This window comes from Glandiceps talaboti, chromosome 8 (assembly GCF_964340395.1).
Source record: "Glandiceps talaboti chromosome 8, keGlaTala1.1, whole genome shotgun sequence".
NCBI lineage: Eukaryota > Metazoa > Hemichordata > Enteropneusta > Spengelidae > Glandiceps > Glandiceps talaboti.
Genome location: NC_135556.1, coordinates 7,378,757 through 7,396,416, shown reverse-complemented (window position 1 = coordinate 7,396,416; position 17,660 = coordinate 7,378,757). Strand labels below are relative to the sequence as shown.

At 35.4% G+C, this 17,660-nt stretch overlaps 1 protein-coding gene across 1 annotated transcript in view; it reads left to right on the top strand.

Moving 5' to 3' along the window:
* The window catches only part of LOC144438793 (uncharacterized), a 28,318-nt gene extending 13,794 nt beyond the window's left edge, over positions 1–14,524 (top strand). Inside the window, exons 9-26 of the mRNA XM_078127965.1 lie at positions 572–616; positions 1,641–1,824; positions 3,438–3,562; positions 4,361–4,471; positions 5,610–5,735; positions 6,199–6,359; positions 6,653–6,785; positions 7,799–7,987; positions 8,430–8,675; positions 9,627–9,653; positions 10,011–10,121; positions 10,907–11,023; positions 11,310–11,480; positions 12,235–12,486; positions 12,629–12,799; positions 13,367–13,485; positions 13,768–13,957; positions 14,265–14,524. Of these exons, the coding sequence (XP_077984091.1) occupies positions 572–616; positions 1,641–1,824; positions 3,438–3,562; positions 4,361–4,471; positions 5,610–5,735; positions 6,199–6,359; positions 6,653–6,785; positions 7,799–7,987; positions 8,430–8,675; positions 9,627–9,653; positions 10,011–10,121; positions 10,907–11,023; positions 11,310–11,480; positions 12,235–12,486; positions 12,629–12,799; positions 13,367–13,485; positions 13,768–13,957; positions 14,265–14,524 (2,738 nt within the window). The remainder of the gene's footprint in view (positions 1–571; positions 617–1,640; positions 1,825–3,437; positions 3,563–4,360; positions 4,472–5,609; positions 5,736–6,198; positions 6,360–6,652; positions 6,786–7,798; positions 7,988–8,429; positions 8,676–9,626; positions 9,654–10,010; positions 10,122–10,906; positions 11,024–11,309; positions 11,481–12,234; positions 12,487–12,628; positions 12,800–13,366; positions 13,486–13,767; positions 13,958–14,264) is intronic.
* Positions 14,525–17,660: the final 3,136 nt, after the last annotated feature.

Sequence of the window (17,660 nt, the reverse complement as noted above, 5' to 3'; positions counted from 1 at the left end):
TAAACCCTACTTAGCACTTGCGATTTTCTGTGTATTTTGACCTGTTTCTATTTCATGCACAACAAACAAAAATAAACAACACCCCCCCCCCTAAAAAAAAAAATTATTGATGCAACGAACTTTAGTTTTTAGATTATTTACCTTTACCCGTTGCACATACATGGATTGTGAACTACGTACATGCGGATATAATATAAGTTTAACGTATACAGGTGTGTACGCGACGCAAGTCGCTGTCCTTCGAAAAACACGAATTATCACACGTAAATTTGACACCGAAACACGTATCGACACCGTGTTAAAGGTCACGCCTGCCACCAGCAAGTCGTGCTGATGACAAGCCCTAGTCACCAGCATGCATGTACCTGAATCTATTGGTTGTTGAATTCCGATTCGTGATTCTGAATATAAATTCATTGTGCATCTGGAACCGACTTACTTAACTGAATATTGATCTAAATGTATTTGTGGATTGTAAACGGGTTAAGGATTTAATTCGAATCGAAAAAGAACGTTCAAATTGACAAGAATCATAATGGATATTTATGTTTTATATCTTTTTATTACCCAGGATCAGCACTGGCCGATGTTATGGCAATACTTTTCAAAGAGGAAGGTACGTTTTGCGTTTTTATAGATACATTATTTAAAACTGTTTGATAAATGACATCACTATCCTGTAAAGTGATACATGACAGCTGTCTTTTTCCAATCCAAGGGGTTATTAACAATATTAACATGCGATACTTATATATAATCCCATGAAATCAATGTTAGTTTTAGGTCCTATAATGTTCAGAGTATAATTCCGCGGACTAATACAAATTCGAGCCGGTAGGCTTGTTGTAGTCCATGGAATCATACGAGGAGCATTATGACGTAAAACTAGCATTGATTTCATGGGCTTATATATTTATCACATAACTAAGTATTCCCCCATACCTTTCTAAAAAAGTGAAGCGTATTTTACGAAAACTGCATCGTTTCATCGCACTATATTCTTCATCGTGTATAAAAAAATGGCGCTCGACGGCTATGCAAATTAGGTAATCACGTGACCTGTCGCGAGCCCAAGCTTACCTAAACACGGTATAGGTCAAACTTTTCTGTGGTTTCTCAACCAAAATTATCAGTTATAACCTTGCGATGTGCATGTAATATCAAATTAAGTTTAAAACGTAAGTAGAATTTGTCTGAATACGACTTTTGTCCCATCATTTTAATCATATTTGCTCGGGATGTGTAAGTTTGGAGCTCTGAGCTCGACGGAAAATCGGCAGTATTAAGCTTGCCAGCTGCTCAATCGATCGTCTACATGCTTGTTTAATAGATAGAATAAAATTTATCAAATAAAAATAAAAGTGCCACTACATATCAATCCCATGCCACCCAAGGATATATATGTAACGCAATGTGTGCATTTACAATTTGAAAGCATATAATTATTACGATAACTTGATTGTAGCGAAGGATTGGCAGGAATACTCGAACAGTAGGGAGTAAAAATAGTTCGGTAGAACAGGGGTGATATGGGTTTTGATCTGCCCTGTTTGACGTCACACAGGTGAACATTTGCACGTATTTATGTGATAATTATATGCAACTAATTATCAAATGAACACTTATTTCATATTACGCAGATGACACCTCAGCAGACCTGTGTGAAGCTGGATGGACATATTATGGTAATGGTTGCTATAAAACTGTTGAAGAGACCAAAACATGGTATGACGCCTACGCTGCCTGTCGTGCTCTCACGAACGAGTCTGATCTAGTTAGCATTCACAGCTCTGGTGAAGCTAATCACGTGCTCGCAATGTCAAGGTAAGAAATGTTTCTACAAGCATTAAGAGGCTGATTAAACTCGATTTTTAATAATCTAATCAACTTTATTTTATTCAATATCATACTTAGTAATATTATTTTGCAGCAATATCATACTTAGTAATATTATCGGGCAGAATCAATTATTTTTAAAATTTCATGTCTTGGGCTTCTTTCCTTTAAGCGAATAGAATCACTGTGAGGCAAAGAAATACACAGCGTAGGCGATTGTGAAAGGTGTTGATATTTGTGTGTGTATATATTTGATTTCCAAAAACTTGTTATCCCATCAGTTGTACTGTCGTAGTTATAAGTTATATATAACTACATATATATAACTAACTATATGTAACACATATATATATAGTTATATCTTAATATATACATATATACAATGTATATAACTTTATTATAAGGACGACTTCGAACTTTTGCTATCTGTCCTTCGAGTATATATATATATATATATATATATATATATATATATATATATATATATATATATATATATATATATATATATATATATATATATTTATATATCATTTACATTTCCGACAACATTTACAGTTGTTGAGGTTTTCAGTATTGGGAATCTGTTTTTGTGTGTGGAATATTTAAATTATCAAAGAATTCCTTAGATAATTTGTTTAAATGTTGTAAATATGGCACCTCCTTCGCCATATTTACAAAATATATTTATATTGTCAAAAATATACATTAAAGTTCCGAAAGACAAATTTCCTTTGATTCATTGATTTTACTACCATGTTCTGTTTGAAACTAAATCATTGCAAAATTTTTCATCACGTGGTGGTAAGAACTAGCACGCTCTGACAAATTACCAAACAAATAATGCGAAACGAAAAGTTTGTTACACACGTTCATGTTCACATTTATAACAACGGTGTTACTCACTATGTGTAAATAATGTACAACAGATAATGTTGATTAGCATCACACATCACAACCATTGTTTGGGGCAAAAGTATGATCTACGTGTCATAAAATAACGGACTTGGGAAGATTATAGGTATAGTATCGAATTCTTACCATATGCTTTACGTAGGATTCAAATCTAAACAAACCACAAGCAAATCTCAAAATCTACAAATCTTGCTCGATAATAGTGGATCCATAAATTCAATTAAGCCCTTTTTTTAACTCGCTGCTGAGTATTGAAAAGTATTGAAATAGCCTTACGAATATCTATTACGACGGAAAACAGTGTTGGTATCTAATAAATATACAGCCACTTGATTTTGGTTATTTTGTTCAGAAAGGTTACTCATCGATATTCAAAATTCAAAAACAGTTGATTTCTGCTCAACACGTGCAATATGTCAGTTATCCCAATCATTCCATGAACCTCGATCGTAAATATATTAAAGTCAAGTGGGGAGACAATTACATCACATTTTATATATATATATTAAGCCCAATTGAATTTTTCACAACTTTTGGAGAGAATTTCAAATTCAGAACGGGTATTGGTGCTACAAGGTCTTAAGTCTTGGCTGTTCTGGTGGACGACATTGTCAATCCAGATAGCGAAGTCTCTGGGTGGTTACTGGAAAGACAATATATTCATATATCAATTGTCTATAATTCAGATGGACTTATGTGGATGACACATACTGGATCGGCTTACACGATATTGATAGTGAGAATGATTGGAGTTGGACTGATGGAAGTACTTTTGACTATTCAAACTGGTATTCAGGTGAACCTGATAACAGTAAGTGCTTTATATATATATATATATATATATATATATATATATATATATATATATATATATATATATATATATATATATATATATATATATATATATAATATTATAGTATATCAGATAGTCTTGTAATCTACATTGTGTATAAACCCTTACACCCTACAATAGACTCACCCAAACAGGAATGTACTATATATCCATATCAGTTTATAAAACATGAGTAAGTTTCGACCATTTCTTCGAGGTGTGCTAATAACAACGCATCCCCATGGTGGGGCAAAGGGTTCATTTAAAGCGCCCTGGGCGCCAATGCAGCTCAGTATTAACAGTAATTCAAAAGTAGACAGTAACTATTTCAACAGCTCTCTTTGTCTGTTAATACATTGAAATTTGTGTAAAATCACGTTTTGGGCAATGGCTAATTAGTGCAAGTTAAGATTAGTAAAACATATATTGCTATTTCTCAAATAGAGATCTGCGTTTGTGCTTGTATAATTTGCAATTGAATATTGCTGTGTAAGGATATATCTATGTAATGTATCCCCGTGACTTCGATACTTATCTTTGCTCTTTCAACGTTTTCAATAGTACCATACATTTAAAAACATATCGACTTAGCTTCAAAATTATCACAAAAGAGCAATTTAAATAATTTTGTAAGAATTTTAATAATGTTTCAGTTTTTGTCGTAGAGAGGCCTGATGGTTTTACGACAGTGGTTCGTTGTATATTAATTAAATCATTCACATATAACTTATTATTATGTAAAATCGTTAAGTTTACACTCTATTCCCCTTATAGGTGGCGATACTCAAGATTGTACTGTTTTACTATGGAATACAGACGCTACTTGGAGTGACGTTGATTGCAGTGGAAACTATAAATTCATATGTAAATATCCATTGGATGTAGGTAAGTAAGGTTGATTACTCGGATGGAATTCGGCATAATTTGGCATACACGTACGTGAAGTATTCATCTTTACGGCAGTTGTTAGAGCTGATTGGTTTTGCTAGCTTTATTACAAAATAGGTCAAACGTCTTTAATTTCATCTAACTTTGTGAATATAATGATAGCATCATGGCACATTTCACATATGGACATATTGCATAATACTAGCTAATTTATATAATAATAGTATTTTATTCATCAATATTATCAATGGCTCTTTTCTGATGCAATGTAATATTGTGATACATATGGTCTATGGATATGAGACTCAATGCTTTCATAATACAGACTAATTTGCATAATGAAAGATTCTATATATCTTCAATAGTATTTTAAAATTGGTAAATGGCTCATATTTTAATATATATGGCCTATAGATATAATGCGTGTAGCTTTCATATTACAAAAGAATTTGCATAATTAATTATTTTTACCAAGTGGGAGAGAAATCATAAATGCTTTCTCAGAATGTCTTAAAACTCCTGGATATTATGAAAATTAACTTTAAGCCTATGTGACTCGCGTATGCATATGGCATCAATAATTTGCATAACTAGTCGCCCTTCTTAACCATACGAGGGACTAGGTTCTTCTGGTCGGCCAGATTTTAGCCTGAAGAAGACCTCCCGTAGGTGGTCGAAACGTTGGTAATAAAGTGTTTCAACCGTAGACAACCGGACTTGTGGTTTTATCAAACCCAATATATTTTACATCAAGTCCATGTCTCCCAATCGATGCATCCCTTTTGTAGTTGGACTGAGTGCAGTTTTTATTACAAACTCTAACTGATTGATTAATTACCTAACATACCATTTAGAGGTTTTCAAAATTTCAAGTCAAAGTAACAATGTAGACATGTACATTATATTATTACGCTGTCATAAAGATATGAACATGGCTTGCCTCTTATAGGTCTACCTTGCATAATCAATCCCCAAATCAAATGAATTTGAACCCGGTATGTGACGTTTTATGGGAATGGATAACATTGATTACAGTTTGAGTTTACTGTCAACGAACAGGAATCAAACAAGTTCATTCCATTCCCGTTATGGGAGGAATTTACTGATTTAAAAACATTTTCTCAATGAATTTCAGCTTCGTGTGGTGAATGGCTACGTAAAGGTTATACTACTGACGGCTATTACACAGTTGATCCTGATGGACCTTACAATGGTGTAGATCCATTCCGTGTTTACTGTGATATGAATAGCGCCAATGACGGTTTGTAATATACCTAGTATCGTTACCTTTTTGCACTTTTCTTCTAAAGTGAGGTACACTCGTGTTTTCTATGAGCTTCCTATCCAGAGAGACCGTAATTTCTATATAGCTATTTCATATTAGCCACATGGCATAAGCATACGCACAATACGTCATGTTTGTAAATGTTCTTTACAATGGTGTGCACTGATGTCTTCAACAATAAACAACAACAGCAACGTCAACTACATCATCATCATCATCATCATCATCATCATCATCATCATCATCACCACCACCACCACCACCACCACCACCACCACCACCACCAACAACAACAACAACAACAACAAAACAACAACAACAACAACAACAACATTATGCATGTTTTCTTCCACTCATCTCAAAATCTCAAATTTCATAGGATTTACTTAATCCATGACACCAGGAATATTTTAATTTGTTACAATTTTTTTCTCTCCAGCTATTACTGAGATCCACCACTATCAAGAAACACGAGGCAAAGTGAATGGTTATGAAACTATCCTGTCCTACGCCGTTGATGTAAAGTATAAATTTGGAGTGACAACGAACCAAATTGCAGCTTTGATAGACATTTCTAATAGTTGCTCACAATATCTTAAGGTAATTTCCTCTGCTTCTTGGTGTACGAAAGCTACAAAAAACCTATAAATAATTTATTAAAACTGTATTCGGGAAGAATATACGGGGTACGCATGTAAGCTTATATGATTAATTAACTTTATTTTAGTAATGCAGACATCGGATCTAGAAAATATCGCTATCATAACTACACAACATGCCTATGACAATATATTTTCCTGTTTATTCTAAAGGCAGTTGTAATTACTTTTGTAAATGGAGTGACGTTAAGACGATGCAAGCACGTCATGATAAGCGTCCCACTTCTTTTACAGTACGAATGCTATGGGTCAATATTAAAACATGGTGGGTCGAGTCAAGGTGCTTGGTATGACCGTGATGGCAACATGATGGCAAACTGGGCAGGAGCCTCGACTGGACAAGCAAAGTGCGCTTGTGGTGCCGCAGGTAATGAAACAATTAACCTTACAGATACTTGAAATCACTCGTTAGATATTATTGACAGGGATATTATAGAAGTCACAGTGACGTGATCATATTTGTGTATTTGGGGTGTAATGCCTACATGATCCCAGTGTACCTGTTATCTCCTAACTGCTATGTAACAATACCTTTAGTCTCTATCAAAGTATTATGACGGCGGATTTTGAAAAAAAACACGATAGGCATATGAACTACCAAATTCACAAAGAGAACACATGAATAATGTCGCATAATAACGGAAGGTAGGCCATCGGCTATTTAAGATAGACACAAATCTAAACTATTGTTGTTGCTGCTATAAATTAGTTTTAAAGCTTGGCTATGATGTACTCTACATCTTTGGTACGCAGAGTGTTTTGGATGATGAGGAAACAAAGAGTCGTTTGAGTCCCAAATTAAACAGTTTCGTGTACCATGTCTAATCTCGAGGTATATCTTTGGTTTGGTATATTCTCTTGTACCGAGTCACGTGTGCACTTAGGGTGTGTCCCTACGCTAAGGATTTTTTTATCAAGCAACTAGCTAAAGATGGAGATCAATAAAAAGAAATTAGTACAATAGAGTACAACAAACCATAATATACTTTCGGACTACACATGATGAAACCTTTGCATCACTTAATATCAAACTGGTTTTTTTTTAATATCCAAAAATGACACAAGAGTATATAAACACCCTATAATCAACTTGAAGATATAAATACTGAACACGGTTGAATTTGTCACGAGAGGAAAACGCGTTATCACAGAGCCGTCGCCCGACAGCGGCTGCAATTACATCAACGTCCGTTGCAAGCTCGGATCAGCATGCGACAATGATCGTTCTATGTTGTGTTAGCTTGCCAATAGTTTAATTACCGTTGTTGTATTGATTGTGTTTAGTAATGAAAAGTACGTGACGTACAACTCTAATGAATATTTGGTTCCAGTAGATACGTTTGTCAGTACCTTACAACACGACTTGTTATGTGCCTGTAGGAAACTGTGCAAACAGTGTGGCCACATGCAATTGTGATAATAACGATAACGTTTGGCGTGAAGACAGTGGAACTATTTCGGACAAAGACTACTTGCCTGTTACCAAAGTTGCATTTGGTGACACTGGCGACGTTAGCGAATCAGGGTATCACACTGTGGGAGCACTGTATTGCGAAGGAGAAGCATCTAGTAAGTATGTGATTTATATGTCAATTTACGTACTAAGAGCTTCAAACATCTTGAAACTCATGGCTAAGGCCAGCTGTGTGAACAAAGAAGAAACTCCTGACACTGTTATGTCTTACAATTCTTCAACCCATTACTAAGTGCCCAACATGCAGCAGGTCTCTTTCTACTAGTTTACCATGACCTATTTTAGATTGCGCGATGCAGGTTGGTGAATATTTATTTTCTTTGTCTCCTGCATACACTAAGCTAAGATATGTCTGCATCGCTAAAGGTAACTTTGAATAGCAATAATGATTGAATGAAGCGGTCAAAGAAAAGTTAACAAAATTACTGCAATAAAACAACTATCGACAGTTTACTTTGTCATGTTTTGAATAACAAAGCATTGATTGTCATTACAACAGTTTTAAATCTTATCTTATAATTATTCTATCTTTCACAGACATCATAACAAGTCGTACAGACTTTCATGTGATACCGGAGAGTTATATTTACAGCCAAGATGTTGAAACACTGTACGGCAAAACCACTGCCGAATGTGCATCCGAATGTGAATCCAGGACTAGTTTCACATGCCGATCGTTTGATTATGATAGTGTTAATAGTAACTGTATCCTTAGTAACTATAATAATATTATGTCCGGTGGTGTTTCAAGTCATGGCAACTACGATTTATATATAAGGAAATGTAAGTATGATTGAATATAGTTAATAAGATGAGAGAGAGAAAAAAGCTATGTGTTTCGATAAAATGGCCTAGGAAAATAGAGCAGGCAGGTCCGGATTTCATTTTATTTTATTTTATTTTACTTTAATATATTTTTTTTGTATGTTTACCCTTTTAATTGTTTTTAGTTTTGAAGAATATTGCTTTGACCGAAAAAAACCAAACGGAATGTCGGTCGGAATACTCTTTTTGTGACAAAGAATTTGTGTTAAATCATAGCTGGACCCTCCGTGGGCGTTTAAAAAAAAATGTTTAAAAAAAAATATTTAGGGTCGGCGGCTTTAACTAGATTCGGAAACAATTATTTTTATTCTATTTTGAAACAAATTTACATACAAAATATTTAAATGAGTGAACGAGTGGATCAACCAATCAGTTTATGTAGTATACTGAACACAAATATCCAGAAAAAGACCTGTAAAGTATATTTAACCTGTTGTACCCTGTGTCATACAGCACCATGCAGCATGTATGCATGGGGTGAGGGGGGGGGGGCTTAGCTTTTTTGTTCAGTATATAAACAGATGAGCACACTATCACATGAATTAATTGACCGATGAATACATGACACTCTACCAATTTATCAATAAATTGTTCTAACATCCTACCGTCTAGACAATCAACCAATCAACATATCAGATATGTATAACCAACACTCCAACTACCGGCCAACCTAGCTACCAACCACCAAAATAGCACATCTTCGTAACAGTCCACTTAATATTAAACGATCACTTTGTAAACAAGTAAATTTATCCGAAATGCCAACCTACTGTGAGAGTGGATAGCTTATATCAATTTTTTTTCAACGATTACAGTTTTAGTCTTCGTTTGCCAATGGCTTGGTTTTCGATAGTACTACGGACGTGTTTAATGTTGTGTTTTTTAAATTTTTTTATGTTTTTTTTACAGTTGATGCGGGTGGTGATCCGTTTACTGGTAAGTCATAGATATAGATGGTATAAAGTTGACATGCATGTTTTTGTTTTGTTTTGTTTTGTTTTGTTTTGTTTTGTGTTTCGCTTTGTTTTGTTTTGTTTTGTTTTTGGCAATGCTTTGTATACAAATTACACGAGTTGTTCTTACGATATCAATTCTATCCACTCTCTCCAAAAGATCTAACGAAAAATTATCATTTTTCAGAAGTGTATGTTCTTTTATTCATCACATAATTATATCATAGTCTTAACTAGACAGGCTATTGCAATCTTGATGCGCAGAAATCAAAGGTTCCTGTTATTACCCAAATAATTTCAAAATTAATCACACAGTTGTTATGTGTTATCTGTCTACTAGACACAGGTAATTGCGATTCTGGATGGGCAGAGTACGACAGTCATTGTTATTATCCGAATACAAACACAATGACTTGGTTAGATGCCGAGACATGGTGTCAAGGTTATGGAGGTGGGTCGCTAGCTTCTATGTTAATTATACTTATGAATTACAAGTAAAACAAAGTCACAACATGAATGATACACTAAAATGGAAATCTAATTTAGCCATCTTTGGTATCTGGGTGGACAAGGTCTCGTCAAAGCCGCATCTCTTAGACATCTTGCGAAATTAAACCACAGACAGACTTGTCTGTGGCGAAAAAATAAAAAAACTACTAATGTTGTTTCTGTTAGATTTTGTTGACGTGCTACGCCATCATCTTATCAGGTCGTCGCCAATTCGTATAAAGTGTAACACATATACATTTTCCAGGCATGTTCTCGAATTCAAATGTAACAATTCCACTTCCGTTTTGTCAAACGATAAGTTATAACAATGTTTAATATAATTGTCAAGCCAGATAATAATATGTAGCAATAATAGCAAATATTTTGGCGAGATTATTTTCTATTAAAACTACTTTCCAATGTAAAATAAAGGAAAATTTGTCTTTGAATTTATGCAGTGTTGCAAGGAAATATAAATAAACAAATAAACAAACAAACAAACAAACAAACACACATACATACATGCATGCATACAAACAAACAACAAACAAACAAACAAACAGACAGACAGACAAACAAACAAACAAACAAACAAAAGAATAACGCTTTCTGTTGATGCAAATTCATTTTTGTTTGGTACATAAAATACCACACTGAGTTTTTGGATATATTGTCTAACTATACTTAGATACAACCATGTTTTGATATTTTAATACCTTCCTTTTTATGTTGATGTTTGCCACATAGGCCACCTGACAGCCACCAGCAGTGCCAGCGAATACTCATTCTTAAGGCAGATTTTAAGATGGACCGCATCTTCTACGGACACCTTTCTCATTGGTTACAATGACATTGAAAGTGAAGGTGTGGAAAATTATTTTTTATCGTCATAAACCGATGTCACACGTTTTCACTAAGGAATAACATTAAAGTTTTGTACAAATTGTTAACTTTGATACGGTTGCTGTTTCACTGTGCTTGCTCAGTAATTACAGGTCGCTGATGTTGCTAAAACTGACGTATATATAACATCGACTACTCAATTACCAATTGGATGCCTTGTTGTGTTTGCAGCTGGTAATAAACATGACCACGACCGTACAACTGTTATTTTCAACATTGAATAATAATTTCTTACTTGACTTACCAGGTACCTGGGTAGAGGCCGATGGTACGTCACATTCGTACAGTAATTGGTATAGTAATGAACCAAACGGAGCTGAGTTAGAGAATGTTGTATTGATGTATGCACGTGACTATGATGGTTGGGTTGATGCCAATGTGGAAGCACAATATCAATTTATATGTAAAGCTGATATTGGTAAGTGTGTTTATAGATATGATTTGAACAAGACCTTTCGCTTAGGCGAAAAATAAATGAATTGAGAAGTAAACAAATAAGAAATCAATGAATAAATCACGTACTGACTGACTGACTGACTTACCCATCAACCCACCCACCCACCTACTCACTCACTCACTCACTCACTCCACTGACTGACTGAACATGATAACATGCCTTCGAAAAAATGACAGACTAAGTTTATCAACATGGTGTCAAATCAGGTTGATCAAATAAGAGTATTTGTGTCAATTCATAATTATGAATTCTTTTAAATAAGAAAAGAAAATTCCCACAAAAATATAATTGATATGTGTTTCCACTGATTTCATTGCACACGGAGGTGAAACTGTCGTGTTCCAATATTAATCTTATTATTGTCAAACACATGTGCTAACTTTAAGCTGGCTGCTCACAAATGCGTCTCCGTTTCTCACTCTACGGTGGATGTTTGACCCTCTTTCTAAATTTAAATATTAGAAATACTTGGATATACACGACTACGAGTATGAAAAGTTTATGCTGATTTTCAAATAAAAACTGTACATAGAAATTCAAAGCAATTATGTATTAGAGTGTGATAACAGTAAGAGATGGCATTTCATAAAATCTAGAAGCTGGTTATTTTCGATGTTCATGTTTACCTCATCATGTCACATCTCTGTATTTCATACTATTGTAGAACGTATAGCAAGAATCAGTAACCGATATTGACCATATTTTTCCCCCATAGGAGCATCAGCTATATCCCAACCCACAGTGAATCCAGCATGCAGCTCAGGATGGGTTTCACTTGATGATAGTTGCTACTATTTCAGTTCATCGACCATGACCTTTGATAACGCTCAGAGTGACTGTAAAAGCAATAATGGTGATTTAGCTATCATTGATAGTGATGCAAAGTGGAATTTTATCAGTCAATATATACGATATCGGTACTATACAAGGAACTATTGGGTTGGATTCACGGATACAGCATCAGAAGGTAAGATTATAATGGTCATTTTTGGGTGATCTGATTGGCTTCTAAGTCAGACTGCAGTGAACATGGTAAGAGGTGTAAGAGTTAACAATTCAGCCACTTGCACCAACAGCACATGTACATTAACATATTATTTGATTGACAGGTACATGGGTATGGGAAAACGGTGTAGAAGACAGCAGCAATTCTCATTGGAGGTCAGGATCACCTGACAATTCAGGTGGCAGTGAACACTGCGCTCGTCTTGACCAATACAATGGCTACCAGGATGTCAGCTGTTCATCGTCTAACTATTTCATATGTGAAGACAACTTCTGTAAGTTAATCTGTTGAGAAGTTAAGGTAGTATGCGGATGAATTGAAAAACTTTTACTGTTACTTTGTTCAAGGAACGTCTAAAAAAATCCTAGCAATTTCTTGCTTAAGCAAGCTTCATGCTGGATTGTGTAATTGAAAATGACTTAAATGTTGATTGCGTCTAAACTTGCTGTTCTCATGTATCGCCCAATGTTTCCAGTAGTGTTGACCCAAGTTTAAATCATTTTTCATTGCAGTTTACGCTAAAAACAGTGTGAAAGAGGTGGTGCATACATAGGGTAGATCTGACCAATAGCTCACTAATAGACTATACAGGTTGTCATAGAAACAAATTCTCACAGATCGGAGTGTTATTTCTACTTAAAAAAAACGTAGAAGGGTGTCTGTCCGTGTAAAGTGATGCCGTAAAGAGGTTAATGAATTTACGACAAATCATGTAGTAATTAAGTTAACAAAGACTGTTTTACAACCATCTCTGAGATGGAGATATCTGGTAAATATAGCAATCCACTAAACTATGCATATTGGTTTTAAAATTTACAATGGTTTCCTATCATACAATTAGATTTAACAGACTCGCCTAACAACGTAGCTGTATCGGCAGAGAGCAGTATAGTGGCCACGGTCAGCTGGGGAGATATTCTACAACTAGACGGTCAAAATTCTGACATCATCGGATATACGGTATGGAAATTAAAATAACAAAACACCAGTTACTCTGTGAACTCAATAAATGTCGTGACTTGTATTTATAGACACCGATCTTTTTTTATAGATCTGTACAGTTTAAGACAAAAACAAGACTGGTTCATGTTAGTGTGCTAATAATCACTTTTGGTATAGGCTAATGCAATTATATACTTTGCGGACAATCATATTTTCTACGACACAAATTCACACCATACTTTACAAGGGTATTCAATTTTCTCTACCGAACTTGTACTGAACTTTGGTGTTTCGTTTCAGCTCAATTACTGGGTAAGAGGTGCACAAAGTTCAACACTGATAACAGAAACAATCTCATCACCGTCTACGTATTCGATAACACTGGAATCATTGGAGCCTGCCACGACCTACGATTTTTACATGACAGCTTACAACAACATGGGTGATGGACCAACTACTGAGAATTTCAATATCACCACCAATGCACTTGGTAAGATATTTTTATGACATACCACGACTTTATTAGATACTAGTCTATTGCAACGAGGGGTGGCGGGGGGGGGGGTGACGGCAACATGTACCAAATTCATCTTAATCATCCAGTTGTCAGTCAATCTAAAAAATGTTATCTTTAGTAATATGTCTTACTAAAAGACAAGTGATTATGATATGTATGTATGTGTCTGTTTGTGCGTCATTTATAAAAACTAAACTACGTGGATTGATCACTTGAATCGCATACGTATTACATGATAGCAATATATTTTAATGTAACTGTTAATATTTTTTCCATCTAGAAATAAGCGGTTCCAAGTATATAGTCCGTGTCTATCGGAAGACGGCTGGCAAGTATTTATCAGGACATAAGATTGAAACGGTTCAAGTAACCAGTCTCCTTCATTGTGTCAATATGTGTACAGCGACTACCAACTGTCAATCAATCAACTATAAGGACGATTCGGCAGCGTACAAAGACTGTGATTTAAATGAGGAAGTTAAGGAGGCCTACCTGAATGACGTCAATGATGATGCTGGTTATATCTACGCAGGGGTGTAGCAGCACCAACAAGACATGGCTGACATGTTTTCATGCATGGACTGTCTGGAATGCTCACATGTAATAAAACGTATTTCAGAATACCGTTCAGCGGTTCTGTATGATACGACCACGCATAATTATAAATCAATAAATAACTGCAAAGATCTCAATTTGTTGCTACATTTTTACCTTCCGTAAGGAAGGTGATAATATACTGATGAAGTGTGTGTGTGTGTGTGTGTGTGTGTGTGTGTGTGTGTGTGTGTGTGTGTGTGTGTGTGCGCGCGCGCGCGTGTGTGTGTGTGTGTCACCATTTCCGAAAAAACGGCTGCATCAATTCAAACGGAATTTCATAGACATGTTCCTTAGGGTAATGGCCAGAACTGATTAGTTTTAGTAATAATCGGATGAATATTAATGACCAATTTGAGTAATTAATCGATCGAACGAGTATAAAGTTGGCGTCAGACTCAGATTCAAGTAGCGTTATCTTATGAACGTTATATTGAGCGTCAGATGGCCTCAGACCCGAATCTGAATCTGATGCCAACTTTATACTCATGCTCTACATAGCTCTACACTACTTAGAAAGACTGTTTTCAGGGGTTTCATGCCAACCTTATTTTGTGTTTCCCTTGGATCTGCACTCTGCATTGGCTGCACAAACACGAGAAAAAAGAAGAGCGAGGCAGGGTATTTAAGTGATTCAAACTCACCAGAAAACAATTTTTTTTCTTGGCCTTAAAATAGGTTTACAATGAGCGCGGAGTTCACAAACAGGTGAAACATTTATCATCGTTTCAATTTCGTCAAATATGGACTTATCATTTTCAAATTTCATACACTGATGCGCAGATGAATAAAGAGAAATCACGTCTTTTTAGATTTTCGATTATCCGAACGCTTACGGGAACATGTATTTAGTTCGGATATGCGGTCAGTTCGGATGCGATCTGCATCGAGATGGGAAGGGGCGGGGTCAAAAGGTCGCACTCATACAGAATGAACGTACACATACGCTGCATATCACACTTACACATGTTACATGCACTCTCAGACAAATGAAACGTACCATACTACATAGAAACCTTTTTAATGAAATGTACTTATTTAATACTAAAACTAAATAAAGAGTTGAATATAATAGGAACGCGACATTGTGAATTGAATATGTGTAGAAGAAATAAAAAAAAACGTATTTACAAGAAAGACGACGACATTGTGGACAGCTGATAAGAACGCACTGTTGTCATGGTTGCATCTATAAATAGTGTTTACTGACATGTAAATATAATCAAATTGTATCAATATGTGTACAAACGATGTGTCCGCAATTTAGCCACTCAATGAGGAAAAAAAATAAAGTTCAGAAAAACCAAGTAAGGGGTTTCTGTTTCATTGCACGGCTGTCTGCTGCTTTTCTGTGTAAACTACGGAGCAAACAACTGGGTAGGTTCACAATCAGGCTGCGACTCTAGCCATAACAAACGCCGAAAAAACCGTAGCTGCCGCTTCGCCGTGCGATGATACCGGTTCACACGGGACATCGTTTTCTTTATCTTCAGTTTCACTATCAATTTTAGTGTCAATCTTAGCATCGTGTAATATCTCTTCATCATCATCAAAAGTTTGGTATCCGGGGTCTGCTTCATTCATAGTAAGCCAGTCCGAAATTTCCTGTCTGTCAGTGGGAGCGATCTGGTCAATCACACCAGCATGTTTTCGTTGTCGACGTCATCGGATACTGTTTCACCGACCACTAGTTGTTACGATCGGTTCTGTAACGGCTTCATCAGGGATGTTCAACTTGAGTTTGTGCCATGCATTGCGGAGAGTGTCTGCTGTCAATGCATTCCAGGATTCCGAAGCTGAAAAAGTTTTACACCGTTGAAAATCTTTATTGGAAAAAGAAACGAAACTCCTTTCACTTCTGACCGAAATCATCTTTTCGGTATCACAATCAATGGTCAACAATGCCGTAACAGATATAGAGCTAAATTTCTTGCATAAATCCTTTCGGAAGGCATTCAATTTAAATCTGGTGTCGATATAAAATAAACCATTTAAACGTACTGCAACTAGATGTAGACAGGCGGGCACCAATGTTTTGACTACTGCATTTGATATTTGCGCCGAGGCACGTAAGTTCATTTCGTCTAGACAAAATGTTGCAAGAAACTGTATAGTGTCTGTGTGATTAATGTCAAATAAAGTCGCTGTAACAGGTCAGAAGAATTGGTAAGAAAACAAAGTATGAAAAAATAACATTTGAAAGCATATGTATATAACTTATATTCATTTACAAAAATACCCGAAATTGTATAACTAATTTTAATTACGAATGTAATTACATCAACATTCATTGATCCCCTGGGCATTTTACATGAATATATGTATATATCGCAACATGTTTTAATAAAAGTTGTACTTTGTGTACCTGGTTGTCGATGGGATCATATGACATTGTTGTAAATACTCTTCTCACGTTTTGTGAACTTCACACAAAAAGTTGTAGGGAATGTTCAGTTAGCTACATGCCGCGCCACAGCAAGTTCCACTCGTACCGGATCATACGAGCATACAGGTAATATCTCAACAGACATAGCCTTATGGTTCGCCAGTTACCACGCTAAATAGGAATGGTGTCTCTTTTCCTTCTAAAGCCTTTCTGGTCTTTATTGTCCAAACTCTTATTTTAAGAAATGGTTTACATTATTAATATTATCATTAAACAATAATGTCATAATATCTTCTGTCTGATTGGATAATATAAACTAATAAGGATGACGTCATCTGTGATAATTAAGTTAAAAGATATCGTGTACGAAATTCTAACTTATCGTATACTAAGATCACGTTTTCTTAAAAATGTTATGTGACATTTTACACTCAAAGTAATCAATATGTAAATGCCTACGATTCTCTCGCCATTCAACTGATAAAAGGCAGGGTACATTTTGACGCTTCGGACGCGTCCCATGTGTTCGGTTTAGCTTCGTGTGTCCAAACATAAAACACTAGTGTTCAGATCTAGAATGTATGTGTTCTATTTGCTTGTTCTGAACACTTAATTTATGTTCAAAAAACTGTTACAGTGTTCTGATGCGTCTACAGTGTTCTAGTTTATAAGATTTTGAACATATGTTATGCGTTC